This window comes from Phyllobates terribilis, unplaced genomic scaffold, assembly GCF_046119375.1.
Source record: "Phyllobates terribilis strain yellow unplaced genomic scaffold, ASM4611937v1 Scaffold_9__5_contigs__length_417890890, whole genome shotgun sequence".
In the NCBI taxonomy this organism is placed as follows: Eukaryota; Metazoa; Chordata; class Amphibia; order Anura; family Dendrobatidae; genus Phyllobates; species Phyllobates terribilis.
Genome location: NW_027362769.1, coordinates 170,336,253 through 170,354,300, shown reverse-complemented (window position 1 = coordinate 170,354,300; position 18,048 = coordinate 170,336,253). Strand labels below are relative to the sequence as shown.

At 45.7% G+C, this 18,048-nt stretch overlaps 2 protein-coding genes across 4 annotated transcripts in view; one reads left to right on the top strand and one right to left on the bottom strand.

Annotated features, from left to right (window-relative positions):
- The window catches only part of SPEG (striated muscle enriched protein kinase), a 347,211-nt gene that overhangs the window by 81,960 nt on the left and 247,203 nt on the right, over positions 1–18,048 (bottom strand). For all 3 annotated transcript variants that reach the window (XM_073647347.1, XM_073647348.1, XM_073647349.1), the window contains 3 exons: positions 16,416–16,556; positions 5,956–6,072; positions 4,893–5,060 (listed from right to left, as the gene is read on the bottom strand). In XM_073647347.1, coding sequence (XP_073503448.1) covers positions 4,893–5,060; positions 5,956–6,072; positions 16,416–16,556 — 426 coding nt within the window. The remainder of the gene's footprint in view (positions 1–4,892; positions 5,061–5,955; positions 6,073–16,415; positions 16,557–18,048) is intronic.
- On the top strand, positions 13,697–15,889 carry LOC141161873 (tubulin alpha-1A chain-like). Its single transcript, XM_073647351.1, has 4 exons — positions 13,697–13,842; positions 14,225–14,447; positions 14,532–14,680; positions 14,835–15,889. Exons 1-4 carry the CDS (start codon positions 13,840–13,842, stop codon positions 15,816–15,818), a joined length of 1,359 nt encoding a protein of 452 aa, XP_073503452.1. The 5' UTR covers positions 13,697–13,839; the 3' UTR covers positions 15,819–15,889.

Here is an 18,048-nt window from a genome sequence, read left to right as displayed (position 1 = left end):
CAGATTTATACAGCCACCACTAGAGGGAGCTCACTACATACAGATTTATACAGCCACTAGTAGGGGGAGCTCAATACATACAGATTTATACAGCCACCACTAGAGGGAGCTCAATACATACAGATTTATACAGCCACTAGTAGGGGGGGCTCACTACATACAGATTTATACAGCCACCACTAGAGGGAGCTCACTACATACAGATTTATACAGCCACCACTAGGGGGAGCTCAATACATACAGATTTATACAGCCACTACTAGGGGGAGCTCAATACATACAGATGTATACAGCCACCACTAGGGGGAGCTCAATACATACAGATTTATACAGCCACCACTAGAGGGAGCTCACTACATACAGATTTATACCGCCACCACTAGAGGGAGCTCACTACATACAGATTTATACAGCCACCACTAGGAGGAGCTCACTACATACAGATTTATACAGCCACCACTAGGAGGAGCTTACTACATACAGATTTATACAGCCACCACTAGGGGAAGCTCACTAGATACAAATTTATACAGCCACCACTAGTGGGAGCTCACTACATACAGATTTATACAGCCACCACTAGAGGGAGCTCACTACATACAGATTTATACAGCCACCACTAGAGGGAGCTCAATACATACAGATGTATACAGCCACTACTAGGGGGAGCTCAATACATACAGATTTATACAGCCACCACTAGGGGGAGCTCACTACATACAGATTTATACAGCCACCACTAGAGGGAGCTCAATACATACAGATTTATACAGCCACCATTAGGAGGAGCTCACTACATACAGATTTATACAGCCACCACTAGAGGGAGCTCACTACATACAGATTTATACAACCACTACTAGGGGGAGCTCAATACATACAGATTTATACAGCCACCACTAGGGGGAGCTCACTACATACAGATTTATACAGCCACCACTAGGAGGAGATTACTACATACAGATTTATACAGCCACCACTAGGGGAAGCTCACTACATACAAATTTATACAGCCACCACTAGTGGGAGCTCACTACATACAGATTTATACAGCCACCACTAGAGGGAGCTCACTACATACAGATTTATACAGCCACCACTAGGGGGAGCTCACTACATACAGATTTATACAGCCACCACTAGAGGGAGCTCAATACATACAGATTTATACAGCCACCATTAGGAGGAGCTCACTACATACAGATTTATATAGCCACCACTAGGGGGAGCTCACTACATACAGATTTATACAGCCACCACTAGGGGGAGCTCACTACATACAGATGTATATAGCCACCACTAGGGGGAGCTCACTACATACAGATGTATATAGCCACCACTAGGGGGAGCTCACTACATACAGATTTATACAGCCACCACTAGGGGGAGCTCACTACATACAGATGTATATAGCCACCACTAGGGGGAGCTCACTACATACAGATGTATATAGCCACCACTAGGGGGAGCTCACTACATACAGATGTATATAGCCACCACTAGGGGGGGGCTCACTACATACAGATTTATACAGCCACCACTAGGGGGAGCTCACTACATACAGATTTATACAGCCACCACTAGGGGGAGCTCACTACATACAGATGTATATAGCCACCACTAGGAGGAGCTCAATACATACAGATTTATACAGCCACTACTAGGGGGAGCTCATTACATACAGATTTATACAGCCACCACTAGAGGGAGCTCACTACATACAGATTTATACAGCCACCACTAGAGGGAGCTCAGTACATACAGATTTATACAGCCACCACTAGGGGGAGCTCACTACATACAGATTTATACAGGCACCACTAGGGGGAGCTCACTACATACAGATTTATACAGGCACTACTAGGGGGAGCTCACTACATACAGATTTATACAGCCACTAGTAGGGGGGGCTCACTACATACAGATTTATACAGCCACCACTAGGGGGAGCTCAATGCATACAGATTTATACAGCCACCACTAGGGGGAGCTCAATACATACAGATTTATACAGCCACTACTAGGGGGAGCTCAATACATACAGATTTATACAGCCACCACTAGAGGGAGCTCAATACATACAGATTTATACAGCCACCACTAGAGGGAGCTCAATACATACAGATTTATACAGCCACTAGTAGGGGGGGCTCACTACATACAGATTTATACAGCCACCACTAGAGGGAGCTCACTACATACAGATTTATACAGCCACCACTAGGGGGAGCTCAATACATACAGATTTATACAGCCACTACTAGGGGGAGCTCAATACATACAGATTTATACAGCCACCACTAGGGGGAGCTCAATACATACAGATTTATACAGCCACCACTAGAGGGAGCTCACTACATACAGATTTATACCGCCACCACTAGAGGGAGCTCACTATATACAGATTTATACAGCCACCACTAGGAGGAGCTCACTACATACAGATTTATACAGCCACCACTAGGAGGAGCTCACTACATACAGATTTATACAGCCACCACTAGGAGGAGCTTACTACATACAGATTTATACAGCCACCACTAGGGGAAGCTCACTACATACAAATTTATACAGCCACCACTAGTGGGAGCTCACTACATACAGATTTATACAGCCACCACTAGAGGGAGCTCACTACATACAGATTTATACAGCCACCACTAGAGGGAGCTCAATACATACAGATGTATACAGCCACTACTAGGGGGAGCTCAATACATACAGATTTATACAGCCACCACTAGGGGGAGCTCACTACATACAGATTTATACAGCCACCACTAGAGGGAGCTCAATACATACAGATTTATACAACCACCATTAGGAGGAGCTCACTACATACAGATTTATACAGCCACCACTAGAGGGAGCTCACTACATACAGATTTATACAACCACTACTAGGGGGAGCTCAATACATACAGATTTATACAGCCACCACTAGGGGGAGCTCACTACATACAGATTTATACAGCCATCACTAGGGGGAGCTCACTACATACAGATTTATACAGCCACCACTAGGGGGAGCTCACTACATACAGATTTATACAGCCACCACTAGGAGGAGCTCACTACATACAGATTTATACAGCCACCACTAGGGGGAGCTCACTACATACAGATTTGTACAGCCACCACTAGGGGGAGCTCACTACATACAGATTTATACAGCCACCACTAGGGGGAGCTCACTACATACAGATTTATATAGCCACCACTAGGGGGAGCTCACTACATACAGATTTATACAGTCACCATTAGAGGGAGCTCACTACATACAGATTTATACAGCCACCACTAGGGGGAGCTCACTACATACAGATTTATACAGCCACCATTAGATGGAGCTCAATACATACAGATTTATACAGCCATCACTAGAGGGAGCTCACTACATACAGATTTATACAGCCACTAGTAGGGGGGGCTCACTACATACAGATTTATACAGCCTCCACTAGGGGGAGCTCACTACATACAGATTTATACAGCCACCACTAGGGGGAGCTCACTACATACAGATGTATACAGCCACCACTAGGAGGAGCTCAATACATACAGATTTATACAGCCACTACTAGGGGGAGCTCATTACATACAGATTTATACAGCCACCACTAGAGGGAGCTCACTACATACAGATTTATACAGCCACCACTAGAGGGAGCTCAGTACATACAGATTTATACAGCCACCACTAGGGGGAGCTCACTACATACAGATTTATACAGGCACCACTAGGGGGAGCTCACTACATACAGATTTATACAGGCACCACTAGGGGGAGCTCACTACATACAGATTTATACAGCCACCACTAGGAGGAGCTCACTACATACAGATTATACAGCCACCACTAGAGGGAGCTCACTACATACAGATTTATACAGTCACCACTAGAGGGAGCTCACTACATACAGATTTATACAGTCACCACTAGAGGGAGCTCACTACATACAGATTTATACAGCCACCACTAGAGGGAGCTCACTATATACAGATTTATACAGCCACCACTAGAGGGAGCTCACTATATACAGATTTATACAGCCACCACTAGAGGGAGCTCACTACATACAGATTTATACAGCCACCACTAGGGGGAGCTCACTACATACAGATTTATACAGTCACCACTAGGGGGAGCTCACTACATACAGATTTATACAGCCACCACTAGAGGGAGCTCACTATATACAGATTTATACAGCCACCACTAGAGGGAGCTCACTACATACAGATTTATACAGCCACCACTAGGGGGAGCTCACTACATACAGATTTATACAGCCACCACTTGGAGGAGCTTACTACATACACATTTATACAACCACCACTAGGGGGAGCTTACTACATACAGATTATACAACCACCACTAGGGGGAGCTCACTACATACAGATTATACAATCACCACTAGAGGGAGCTCACTACATACAGATTTATACAGCTTCCATTAAAGGTGCTTTCTCATTTTATGAAAAGAAGGTTATGCTATGAAAACTGGGGGTCTGACTTCTGCGATTCTGAGAATGATGGGAGTACTACACTAATTCAGCATTGTGGCCCTTTCACTGTCTCTTCTAGCCATTGTGTATGGAAACTGCAGAACAGTTCTTTACAAGATAAATATCTGTTCCATGCACAGGGAGTGCAGCAGTGCAGGGAATAATGATGATTATGTCCTACGGCCTCTTTAGTTTCAGGTTTAGTGGGGCACCAGTGGATTATAAAGTGATGCCATCTTCTAGCTTTGCACTAGCCATTTAAATCCATATTCAGTGAGCTCCCCCTACTGGTCGCCGACTACAGTCACATTTAATATTCCCAAATTAATATAAGTTCTCAAACTTGTTCAATAATATTAAAGAAACGTAAGTAGTATACATACGTGCCACTGCTAAGGAGCAGGAGCTGGTGGCATTGCCCAGGGCATTGGCGGCCACGCACTCATACAGCCCGGCTTCTTTCTGGCCGGCCCTTGTGACAGTAAGAACCTGGCGTCCATCTGGATTTGATTTTATGTTGACCTGTCCTCTGGATTCTATGACCACTTTATCTGAGAAGAGAACGACAATCTGTATAAGCATGGTATATGGGAGGACAGCGGGGATTTCCACGGTGCCGACAGTCCCACATAATGGAAAGGTAATGAGCATAGATGTAGCAGAGCTGAATGTGTCATTGAAGTACTTTGCATCGTGATAAAATAATCCAGCGTGCTGACCTGCTCTGCTATATTCACCAGATCAGCTCTGCTACGTTGGCACTTTATAGCTGAGCTAAGGCTATCTGTTTTATTACAAACATCCATGCTTCGCTCCACATGATTGCACCACACAGTATATAGAGGCCGAGGATGGGATATTAATAATGCAGGAAGGTTCTCAACCCTAGAATAAGATATGGCCTGCGGAGCAAATGTCAGACATATCATTACCACTAAATATGGCCGCTCACAAAAAGATGCAGATTTTTTTTTTTTTTTTTTTAACTTTTACGGACGTGTGAATGCCTACCATTTTGTTTTATCCAAATAGATGCAAAATTCTGTGCTGATAAATCTTTATAGTGACCACAACTTAATTTTTCTGATACAGAGTTCCTTCTCTGCACAGTTGTGAAACTACATGATAAAGATGTGCTTACCTGCAGCCACCACTAGAGGGAGCTCAATGCATCCGGTGTTATTACTGAGTTTTAGGTGTGAACTGAATGCAGTAAGCTCCTGAGCTCCCCCTGGTGGTGGCTGTAGGAAGTCAGCATTTTATCATGTTACTCAACATCTATGCAGTGGATTTGGAGCTTGGTATCAGAAACCTGAAGCTACAAATACTAAAGATGTATAAGGAAATTTAAATGCTGAAATTAATTAAATCACAGAGAGTCGGACCAGGCAACTAAGGCAGATACTCACTTTGGACAGTTCAAAAGCAAAGGTGCATCATAATTACCTTTCTTCCATAGAATCCGGGGTGCGGGGCTGCCGGCAGGAAGACAAGATAATGACACAGAATCGCCCTCCAGTATTACAATATCCTTCAGCTTTATATGGAAGACTGGTGGGAAATCTACAGAAAAGGAAACAATGCTATAAAAAAGTGCGTACAGCCAAAGCAAAACAGGCAACAAGTCCTTGAGCCATCTTGTTTCTGCGGAAGTGAGTGACAAATAATATCGCCGCCATTATTATTTCCCCCATGTCACCCAGCTTTTCCAGATTCCTGAATGACAAATCTGTTTAGTTATATTTCACGTGAATTAAGGTTAATCAATATAAAATAAAAAGTTTGGCAATTTTCTATTAGACTTCATATTCTCAATCCTCTGAAGATCTCCGCATGCTGTCAGTGAGTGGAAACATCCCCGGACAGTATATTCACATGGGGTGGGAACAGCGCAGCAGTCAGTCCCACCATTACCGCACCTGGAAAAAGTTCTGCAAAAGTTTGCAAGTTTTAAAAGCGCGGAAAAGGAGTGTGCAAAAGTTATCAGAGGTATGTGTGTTTTTTTTCATACATAACATTGGAGTATATGCATGCCAATCATGAAAGGAAGACAAGTCCAAGGGTGCCATTTATAAAACCCGCCATTTTTTTTTGACATTTATAGATCATAAGAAACCAGGAAAGATTAATAAAGAAAATGAATTATGGTAGAAAATGCTCCAAAAAAAGTGAAGAACACAACGTGCGCCAAATTTATGTGTGTGCGGAATTTGTAGGTCTTGATCATAAGTTAAGAAAAGTTTCTAAAAAAGTCATAAAATGCATTAAATGCACTTTTATTTTGGCATAAAATACATATTGTGGTGGCACATGCAGCATTGTGATACATTGGTCTCAGTTTGCGGCAGTTTTTGTCACCGTGTAAAATGATGAAAATGATGCTTTTACTTTATTTAAATAATAATTTTATTATTTAAATGATACATTACTCTGCAGCGTTGAGTATCATCACCCCGGGCCGCTATATAATAGAGCTCAGACCTGCTCTTTGTATAATGTGACCCTCTGGGCAGGAGCCAAGAGACTAAACACAAGAGCAGAGTGGCGGGAGGGTGAGAGGGAAATAAGGAACCAAGAATGGAGGTTTGTCTTGTTTCTTTGTCTCATGTTACAGGATGGAAAAAAGCGTTAGAAATGGCACCAAATGTATGAAAATGGTGCACGTGGCATGATAGACTAGGAAGAACTTGCCAGACTTGTTAGAAGTTAGGCTCATGGCTGCCAACATTAGATATGGATTCTGCTTCACCAGATGGTGTTAAAGTCTCCAAAGTTTAGAAAAGTGTCTAGAGAAGGTGTGAAGTCTACGAGCAGTCGTTAAATGATCCAGGTGTATTAATGGTGTGCGCCATATGTCCGCGTAATCACGCGCTTGACGTGTTTACATAAACCGTGTCGGCCACACGCGCCACTTCTGCATAATTTACACCACAATTTAATCTATAAACCTTAACGATTTGCTCCCACTTTTCCCGATCCCAGGGTTTCCATCTCAGCCTCCCTCCACCCTGTTCTTGTGTTTTGACTCCTGGGTCCTGCGTTGGGGGGTCAAAATTATGCAAAATCGATCTAAAATTCAGGCTGAGATATAATATACCGTCCTCAGTGTGGTGATATGTGACACTGCAAAGTCACTGAGGAGAGTTATTATTAGTGTCCTGAAATACGTCATTTTACATGGTGACAAAAATGGCTCAAACTGAGTTACATTTCTGATAATGGTGCATGTGGCACAACGATCGAGGGCAGACATGTAGGCTTTCCTTCCTTTATCCCACCTCAGCGCTCACCTTGGTTACATATGGATTTAGTAGCAAAGGAATAATATATGTTCTTAATAAATTTGGGGAATTTCTTGACTCTCAGTAGCTACGTAAGCAATTGTTACATGAGGGAAGATTATTTTTCCTGCTAGGAATTAATGTATTGTAATACAGAAAGATGACAACTTATTATGACACTGGAAGAGTTACTCTAAGGAATACTTGTCAAACTCTGGCCCGCAAGGTGGTTTATTTGGCCTACAACACCAGAATCACCACCGCTATGTGGGGCCCATTATACTGTATGGAGGACTATGTGGGGCGCATTATACTGTATGGAGGACTATGTGGAGCCATTATACTGTATGGAGGACTATGTGGGGCGCATTATACTGTATGGAGGACTATGTGGGGCGCATTATACTGTATGGAGGACTATGTGGGGCGCATTATACTGTATGGAGGACTATGTGGTGCCATTATGCTGTATGGAGGACTATGTGGGGCCATTATACTGTATGGAAGACTATGTGGGGCCATTATACTGTATGGAGGACCATGTGGGGCCATTATACTGTATGGAGGACTATGTGGAGCCATTACACTGTATGGAGGACTATGTGGGGTAATTATACTGTATGGAGGACTATGTGGGGCCATTATACTGTATGGAGGACTATGTGGGGCCAATTATACTGTATGGAGGACTATGTGGGGCCACTATACTGTATGGAGGACTATGTAAGGCCCATTATACTGTATGGAGCACTATGTGGGGCAATTATTCTGTATGGAGGACTATGTGGGGCCATTATACTGTATGGAGGATTATGTAGAGCCATTATACTGTATGGAGGACTATGTGGAGCCATTATACTGTATGGAGGACTATGTGGGGCCATTATACTGTATGGACGACTATGTGGGGCCCATTATACTGTATAGAGGACTATGTGGGGCCCATTATACTGTATGGAGGAATATGTGGGCCCATTATACTGTATGGAGCACTATGTGGGGCCATTATTCTGTATGGAGAACTATGTGGAGCCCTTTATACTGTATGGAGGATTATGTGGAGCCATTATACTGTTTGGAGGACTATGTGGGGCCATTATACTGTATGGAGCACTATGTGGGGCCATTATACTGTTTGGAGGACTATGTGGGGCCATTATACTGTTTGGAGGACTAGGTGGGGCCATTATACTGTATGGAGGACTAGGTGGAGCCATTATACTGTATGGAGGACTATGTGGGGCCCATTATACTGTATGGAGGACTATGTGGGGCCATTATACTGTATGGAGGACTATGTGGGGCCCATTATACTGTATGGAGGACTATGTGGGGCCATTATGCTGTATGGAGGACTATGTGGAGCCATTATACTGTATGGAGGACTATGTGGGGCCATCATACTGTATGGAGGACTATGTGGGGCCATTATACTGTATGGAAGACTATGTGGGGCCCATTATACTGTATGGAAGACTATGTGGGCCCCATTATTCTGTATGGAGGACTATGTGGAGCCATTATACTGTATGGAGGACTATGTGGGGCCATTATGCTGTATGGAGGACTATGTGGGGCCCATTATTCTGTATGGAGGACTATGTGGGGCCATTAAACTGTATGGAGGACTATGTGGGGCCATTATACTGTATGGAGGACTATGTGGGGCCCATTACTCTGTATGGAGGACTATGTGGGGCCCATTATACTGTATGGAAGACTATGTGTGGTCCATTATACTGTATGGAGGACTATGTGGGGCCATTATTCTGTATGGAGGACTATGTGGGCCATTATTCTGTATGGAGGACTATGTGGGCCATTATTCTGTTTGGAGGACTATGTGGGGCCCATTATACTGTATCGAGGACTATGTGGGGCCCATTATACTGTATGGAGGACTATGTGGGGCCCATTATGCTGTATGGAGGACTATGTGGGCCCATTATTCTGTATGGAGGACTATGTGGAGCCATTATAGTGTATGGAGGACTATGTGGAGCCATTATACTGTATGGAGGACTATGTGGGACCCATTATACTGTATGGAGGACTATGTGGGGCCATTATTCTGTATGGAGCACTATGTGGAGCCATTATACTGTATGGAGGACTATGTGGGGCCATTATACTGTATGGAGGTCTATGTGGAGCCATTACTCTGTATGGAGGACTATGTGGGGCCATTATACTGTATGGAGGACTATGTGGGGCCATTATACTGTATGGAGGACTATGTGGGGCCCATTATACTGTATCGAGGACTATGTGGGGCCCATTATACTGTATGGAGGACTATGTGGGGCCCATTATACTGTATGGAGGACTATGTGGGGCCCATTATGCTGTATGGAGGACTATGTGGGCCCATTATTCTGTATGAAGGACTATATGGAGCCATTATAGTGTATGGAGGACTATGTGGAGCCATTATACTGTATGGAGGACTATGTGGGGCCCATTATTCTGTATGGAGGACTATGTGGGGCCCATTATTCTGTATGGAGGACTATGTGGGGCCCATTATACTGTATGGAGGACTATGTGGGGCCCATTATACTGTATGGAGGACTATGTGGGGCCCATTATACTGTATGGAGGACTATGTGGGGCCATTATACTGTATGGAGGTGTATGTGGAGTGTAATGCACACGCCCGGGCTGAGCGGCGTGTGCGTGTGATTGTAGTGATTCCACTGGACCGTGCCGGAGAGTGAATGCCTGGAGGGGCGTAACTAGGTATTCACCCGATCCGACCAGGGTCGCACGACGGCATACGACGCCAGTGCACCAAGGAGGAACCGAGCAGAGGGACCAGGTGCTACTCCAGGACAGACCCCGGACACGGCTGTTGACCCACACAGGGGAATACAGGAACAGACTGGTAGGCTGGCACACAGACTGGTGGGTATAGGCAGGCACGACTGGTCTGCAGGCAGGCGGGTATGCAGGCCGGGGGGTACAGGCAAGCACAGCTAGAGTGCAGACAGGGAGGCACTAGCAGGTAGGAACACAGGCGGGATAGGACCCAGTACACACTGGGACTCAGGAACAATACAGGCAGAGGGGTACAGGCAAGCACAGCTAGAGTGCAGACAGGGAGGCACTAGCAGGTAGGGACACTGGCGGGATAGGACCCAGTACACACTGAGACTCAGGAACAGAACCACAGATGTGGCGGACAAACACAGCAGAGTGAGGCCGCCCAGAGAGGTGAGCGAGAACAGGGCAGGACAAGGCCGCCTGGAGCGGTGAGCAAAGGATCAGAGCTGAGCGAGACTGCCGGAGCAGTGAGCAAGAGTAAAGCAGGACGAGACCGCCTGGAGCGGTGAGCAAGAGTGGAGCAAGACTGCCGGAGCAGTGAGCAAAAGGATAAGAGCGGAGCGAGACTGCCGGAGCAGTGAGCAAAAGGGTCAGAGCAGGCTAGAACCGCCGGAGCGGTGAGCAAAGGAGTCAGAGCAGGCTAGAACCGCCGGAGCGGTGAGCAAAGGAGTCAGAGCAGGCTAGAACCGCCGGAGCGGCGAGCAAAGGAGTCAGAGCAGGCTAGAACCGCCGGAGCGGTGAGCAAAGGAGTCAGAGCAGGCTAGAACCGCCGGAGCGGTGAGCAAAGGAGTCAGAGCAGGCTAGAACCGCCGGAGCGGTGAGCAAAGGAGTCAGAGCAGGCTAGAACCGCCGGAGCGGTGAGCAAAGGAGTCAGAGCAGGCTAGAACCGCCGGAGCGGTGAGCAAAGGAGTCAGAGCAGGCTAGAACCGCCGGAGCGGTGAGCAAAGGAGTCAGAGCAGGCTAGAACCGCCGGAGCGGTGAGCAAAGGAGTCAGAGCAGGCTAGAACCGCCGGAGCGGTGAGCAAAGGAGTCAGAGCAGGCTAGAACCGCCGGAGCGGTGAGCAAAGGAGTCAGAGCAGGCTAGAACCGCCGGAGCGGTGAGCAAAGGAGTCAGAGCAGGCTAGAACCGCCGGAGCGGTGAGCAAAGGAGTCAGAGCAGGCTAGAACCGCCGGAGCGGTGAGCAAAGGAGTCAGAGCAGGCTAGAACCGCCGGAGCGGTGAGCAAAGGAGTCAGAGCTGGCAAGGCTGAGCAGGGGGGACAGGGCTCTGTTCACACGGAACAGACAGGAAGGGAAAGGCAGAGCCAGATACTCACAGAGTACTTGCAGAGAAGTAGCGAGTGGACCACAAACTCACAAACGGGAGTACAGAGACAACAAGCAGGAGTTAGGTACGAGTTCAGACTCTGCAGAAAAAGGAAGGGAACGGACATAGAGGCAAAACAGGTAAAGGATAGGAGAGAGTTCAGACTGGAACTGAGTGTACGGAGGAGACCGACACTGCAGCAAAATACAGGAGCGGGTCTGGGAATACGGCCCCCAGAGAGGCAGGACGAACAGGCAAGGAGCGTGTTCAGACAGGACAGACAAGATACAGGAGCGGGTCTAGGTAATCGGCCCCTAGAAGGCGGGAGGAACAGGCTAGGAGCGTGTTCAGACAGGTCAGACAAGATACAGGAACAGGTCTAGGTAATCGGCCCCTAGAAGGCAGGAGGAACAGGCTAGGAGCGTGTTCAGACAGGCCTGGAAATACAGCCTCCAGGATAGGCAGAAAAGAGAACACAGAACAGGACCTGGCACCTTCAGAGTGCAAGCACACACTGAAAGAAACACTATGCTCAGGCAGGAATAGATGGGCGCAGCTGAGCTATATACCAGGTGACAGACAGCAATAGGCTGAGGACGCACAAGGGGTGTGACCCACAGCAGGTACAAAAAGCAGGAAGTGATCGGGCGCCGCCCTTAAGCAGCAGAAACAGACACAAACAGACAGCATGGAGGGAAGCCAGAGAGACATTCTGGACAGGAGATCAAGTGCGCGCTCTTGCACAGTGGGAGATGGACCACTATGCAAGGACGCCGCCAGGTATGTTACATGGAGCCATTACTCTGTATGGAGGACTATGTGGGGCCATTATACTGTATGGAGGACTATGTGGGGCCCATTATACTGTATGGTGGACTATGTGGGGCCATTATACTGTATGGAGGATTATGTGGGGCCATTATACTGTATGGAGGATTATGTGGGGCCCATTATACTGTATACTGGTGGGCCCGCGACTTTGTCCAAGTTTTTCATTTTGGCCCTCTGTGTGTTTGCGTTTGACATCTCTGCCCTAACGGCTCGTTCACACCAGCGTGTACATCGAGCGAATGCTCTCCAGTATTTTATCGGATAGCACTGGAACCCATGTTATATAGGGCAGCGCTGATGCACAGCAAGCTGGGATCGGACACCAGTTACTCATTCAAGTCTATGGGTGCGTGGAAAACCTCGGAGTTGGTGCGATTGCCACGGACTCACACAATGGAGAAGATGGAGAAATTTTGTTTTCCATCTTCTCCTCATCCAAGAGACTCGGATCACGCCACGCTGACATGTAGAGTTTGTTTAGAGTCATTTGCATACTCGGCCCGATTCTCTTGGATGAGAGAAAATACGGCCGTCTGATTGTATCGTGAGAGTGAAAGTCTCCTAGATGGATGAAAAATATAAGTTAAAGAAAGTTTAATAAAATTATAAAAAAAAGACAATGAAGAAAAACATTAATTTTATGCTGAATAAAATAAATATCTTTTTACACATTATGTAATGCAGAAATCACCGTGACTGCAGAATAAAGGGAAAATTATTGATACAGCACAGTAAACTGTGTGTTTAGAAACACAAAAGAAACCAAAGTGTCCCCTGCGCTGCTCTGGTGCTGCTACTCCCTGCTTTGTGCACGTTTCCCTCCCTCCATTCTCCTTGCTGCCCTGGGGGTGACATTGTGGCAGCATTGTACCTGGTAACGGTTGTGTTGTGTTATACACAGGGCAGGGCTCTTGTGTCCTGGAGACTGGGGGTCACCTGCTCCCCCCGGCTCCTCTCGCCGCCCTCATGTTACTAAGGACTCTGCTGACTCTGACTCCTATATATATAGAGAGAAGAACAGGGAGAGGACAGAAACCCTCCACATCCGAAGACATAACTCACCGGAGCTTGGAGACCTACAGCCGACACCATGGTGAGTGCCGACATCATCTATACAATCTCATCTATCCAATCTAATCTGCTACGTCATGCTGACAATCTAAACTATTACAAACTAATTGGTCCAACTTCATAGATCCAAAATTTATGTGCGACTGTCCGATCTCATATATCATATATGTGACTATATAATATCATATGGAACGGTCCAGTCTCCTGTATCATGTCTGATCTCATGCCCCATATATGTGACCTATGTGTGATTGTCTCATGTATTATGTGTCTTCTCTCCAATATAAACTGCTTGTTACAATGTATCAGTCTGGTCTGTGTGATATCTGTGACGTGTTACATACATCTTCTATGTCTATTCTATGTCTGACCTTAATCATATCCCCCCCATCTACCCCATACAGAGGGAATGTATCTCTATCCACGTTGGCCAGGCTGGAGTCCAGATGGGCAATGCCTGCTGGGAGTTGTACTGCCTGGAACATGGTATCCAGCCGGACGGGCAGATGCCCAGTGACAAGACCATCGGCGGAGGAGACGATTCCTTCAACACCTTCTTCAGTGAGACGGGGGCTGGTAAACATGTCCCCCGTGCTGTGTTTGTGGACCTGGAGCCCACTGTGATCGGTGAGTATAGTGAAGATCTGGGGAGATGAGAGGAGCGGACTTTCTGAATCTCACATAGAAACCTCCATTGCTTCCCTCCTACAGATGAGGTGAGAACCGGAACCTACAGACAACTGTTCCACCCTGAGCAGCTCATCACTGGCAAGGAAGACGCCGCCAATAACTACGCCCGTGGCCATTATACCATTGGCAAGGAGATCATTGACCTGGTGCTGGACAGGACTCGAAAGCTTGTGAGTTAATGGAAATGTTCATGTATTCTGCAATGTTGAACCCAACCCAACAGTAGAGATGGTAGGACATAGAGGAGACAATCGGGTTGGAGTTATTAATCCTGTCTTCTGTAACATTAAAGTCTAATTTTCTTTTGTGTCTCATCTCCATCAGGCGGATCAGTGCACAGGTCTCCAGGGCTTCCTCATCTTCCACAGTTTCGGTGGTGGCACTGGATCAGGCTTCACCTCCCTCTTGATGGAACGTCTGTCTGTTGACTACGGTAAGAAGTCCAAGCTGGAGTTCTCCATCTACCCTGCTCCACAGATCTCCACCGCTGTGGTTGAGCCATACAACTCCATCCTCACCACTCACACCACACTGGAGCACTCAGACTGCGCCTTCATGGTGGACAATGAGGCCATCTATGACATCTGCCGCAGGAACCTTGACATTGAGCGCCCGACCTACACCAACCTGAACCGTCTGATCGGTCAGATCGTGTCCTCCATCACAGCCTCTCTCAGGTTTGATGGTGCTCTGAATGTGGACTTGACAGAGTTCCAGACCAACCTGGTGCCCTACCCCCGTATCCACTTCCCCCTGGCCACCTATGCCCCCGTCATCTCTGCAGAGAAAGCTTACCATGAGCAGCTCACAGTGGCTGAGATCACAAACGCTTGCTTTGAGCCGGCAAACCAGATGGTGAAATGTGACCCCAGACACGGCAAATACATGGCCTGCTGCCTTCTATACCGCGGTGATGTGGTCCCTAAGGATGTCAATGCTGCCATTGCCACCATCAAGACCAAGCGCACCATCCAGTTTGTGGACTGGTGCCCAACAGGGTTCAAAGTTGGTATCAATTACCAACCACCAACTGTGGTTCCCGGTGGAGACCTGGCCAAGGTGCAGCGCGCTGTGTGCATGCTGAGTAACACCACCGCCATTGCCGAGGCCTGGGCTCGCCTGGACCACAAGTTTGACCTGATGTACGCCAAGCGTGCCTTCGTGCACTGGTATGTGGGTGAGGGCATGGAGGAAGGGGAGTTCTCTGAGGCTCGGGAGGACATGGCGGCCCTGGAGAAGGATTACGAAGAGGTCGGCACTGACAGCGTGGAAGGAGAGGGAGAAGGAGAGGAGGGAGAGGAGTATTAAAGAGGGATTAAATCTGAGTTATTGGCTCTTACTGCTTGTATCAGCTCAAATAAACATTTATTTTCTTATGACTATGCTGTTTTGTCCGTTCTTCTACTTTCATACCCAGATGTGACGATGACCTTTTCTACCAGTTGACCACTAGTTAGGTTACCGTTAGTTAGTCTTCTGCCATAGAGTTTTTTTTTTCATCAAAAGTGGCAACAGGGCTGAATTTATTTTTTAAGACGATCTCACTTGTCTAGAGGCGACCGTGGGGGAAGGGCTCCTCCTGAATGAAACGTTATCATATGAATACATATAATAATATACACTTATATGCTAATTTATGTATTAATTAGGTGTTTATAATGCTGTGAGGGAAGGACGGCCATGGATTTGGCTTGTAATGCTACATTACCCCTACAGAGGTCACTGCCGGTGAAACGTGTGGCTGCAAGCGCTTTTCGCGATTGAATTGCACTTTATTATTTTTTTTTATGTTTCTTTTTTCCTATTGTTTAAGAATTTAGACTGAACAAAAAATGTTAAATCTCAAGTAAAAAAAAAACTAAAACTTTAACAACAATGATGTAAAAGCCTGTGTACATCTCCTACCTGATTCATTGCGGATGTACTGCCTTCCTACTATGCTGCCGTCCTCACTCATCAGGCTGGCAGGGATACAAGGCTGGGATGTCATCTTGTCCTTCTTACTACGTGAGAGACCCCAGCGGTCCCATCTGGATCTCCTGTCATCTGGAAAGCAGAAGCGACAGATTACAGCAATGATCATCCAACAGGCAAAATGTTACAGATCCCTTATCCAAAAAGCTGGAAACGCTCCAAAGAGTCACAAATAAACGCACCTAGAGATGTAGCAGTGCAGAGCTTGTCATCCCAGTAACTTCACTATCTGCCCTGTAGAAAACCGCCACATAGTGATCTCATCGCCTTATTTACTAAAACATTGATGTCGAGTTTTGAGTTAAAGTTTTTAAAGTTTTAAAAAGTTTAAAAACTTTAAATCAAAACCTGGAATCAACATTTTAGTAAATAAGGCCATGAGATCACTATGTGGCGGTTTTCTACTGGGCAGAAAGCGTAGTTACTGGGATTGATTAAAAAGGTGCAAATTTCTGGCGCCAATCTACAGATGCTATATATTAAAATATAAGCAAAACCAAAAAGATCTATTCTGGAGAAAGAGGTTGCAATGGGAGAGAGGAGAAACCTATCCCTCCAAAATAGGTGATAATAAAATCTATTGATAAATATTCTCCAAACAGACACATATAAGGGAAAATAGAGAAAATATTCTTTATTGGAAAAAATATAAATATCATAAAAAATTACAATCCATATATAAATAATAAAGTACAAAGTGAGGACAGCAGGGGAGGGGGAGAGAAGACGGCTAAAGAGTAATGTAATAAGATGAATAATATAACAAAGAGACTAGCACCCCAGGATAGCATTCAATACATAACTGGTGTAAATATGCTGCCAGTGGATAATAAATCCCAATACTGACCATATCAAATAATAATGATTACAAATCCTCTAGGGGAAGCTGAGAACATGTCTAGCATAAAACCAAATAATCCTGTATATAAAATACATGCAGGTAGATATCAGAATGGTTATACGCTGTCAAATAGACTGTAATCATGATAATTGCGCAATAAGATATACATGTCAGTGAGTCATAGAAACAGACATGGAGCTTCCATTACCTTGGGTCATGTCAGTAAAGTCCAAGTCAGCGTGGGAGAGAATGCTGGGAGTGCAAGGCAGCCTCGACGCGCGTTTCACCCGGAAGTGGCTTCGTCATGTATTTTGTCTCTTTGTTATATTATTCATCTTATTACATTACTCTTTAGCCGTCTTCTCTCCCCCTCCCCTGCTGCCCTCACTTTGTACTTTATTATTTATATATATATGGATTATAATTTTTTATGATATTTATATTTTTTCCAATAAAGAATATTTTCTCTATTTTCCCTTATATGTGTCTGTTTGGAGAATATTTATCAATAGATTTTATTATCACCTATTTCGGAGGGATAGGTTTCTCCTCTCTCCCATTGCAACCTCTTTCTCCAGAATAGATCTTTTTGGTTTTGCTTTTATTATAGGGATTTGCGGACCATGTATTATATGGTAGGCAGATAGGTTTTCTATATATTAAAATATGCCAGGAAATGTTGGCCAGTAATCACAACTACATAAATGCAATGTTTCTTCTGGA

Bases quoted from the DNA above. Each gene is read 5' to 3' on its own strand.
- LOC141161873 (XM_073647351.1), top strand. The intron at 14,448-14,531 runs GTGAGTATAGTG...TCCCTCCTACAG, and splicing joins CCTGGAGCCCACTGTGATCG to ATGAGGTGAGAACCGGAACC. The intron at 14,681-14,834 runs GTGAGTTAATGG...CATCTCCATCAG, and splicing joins TGGACAGGACTCGAAAGCTT to GCGGATCAGTGCACAGGTCT.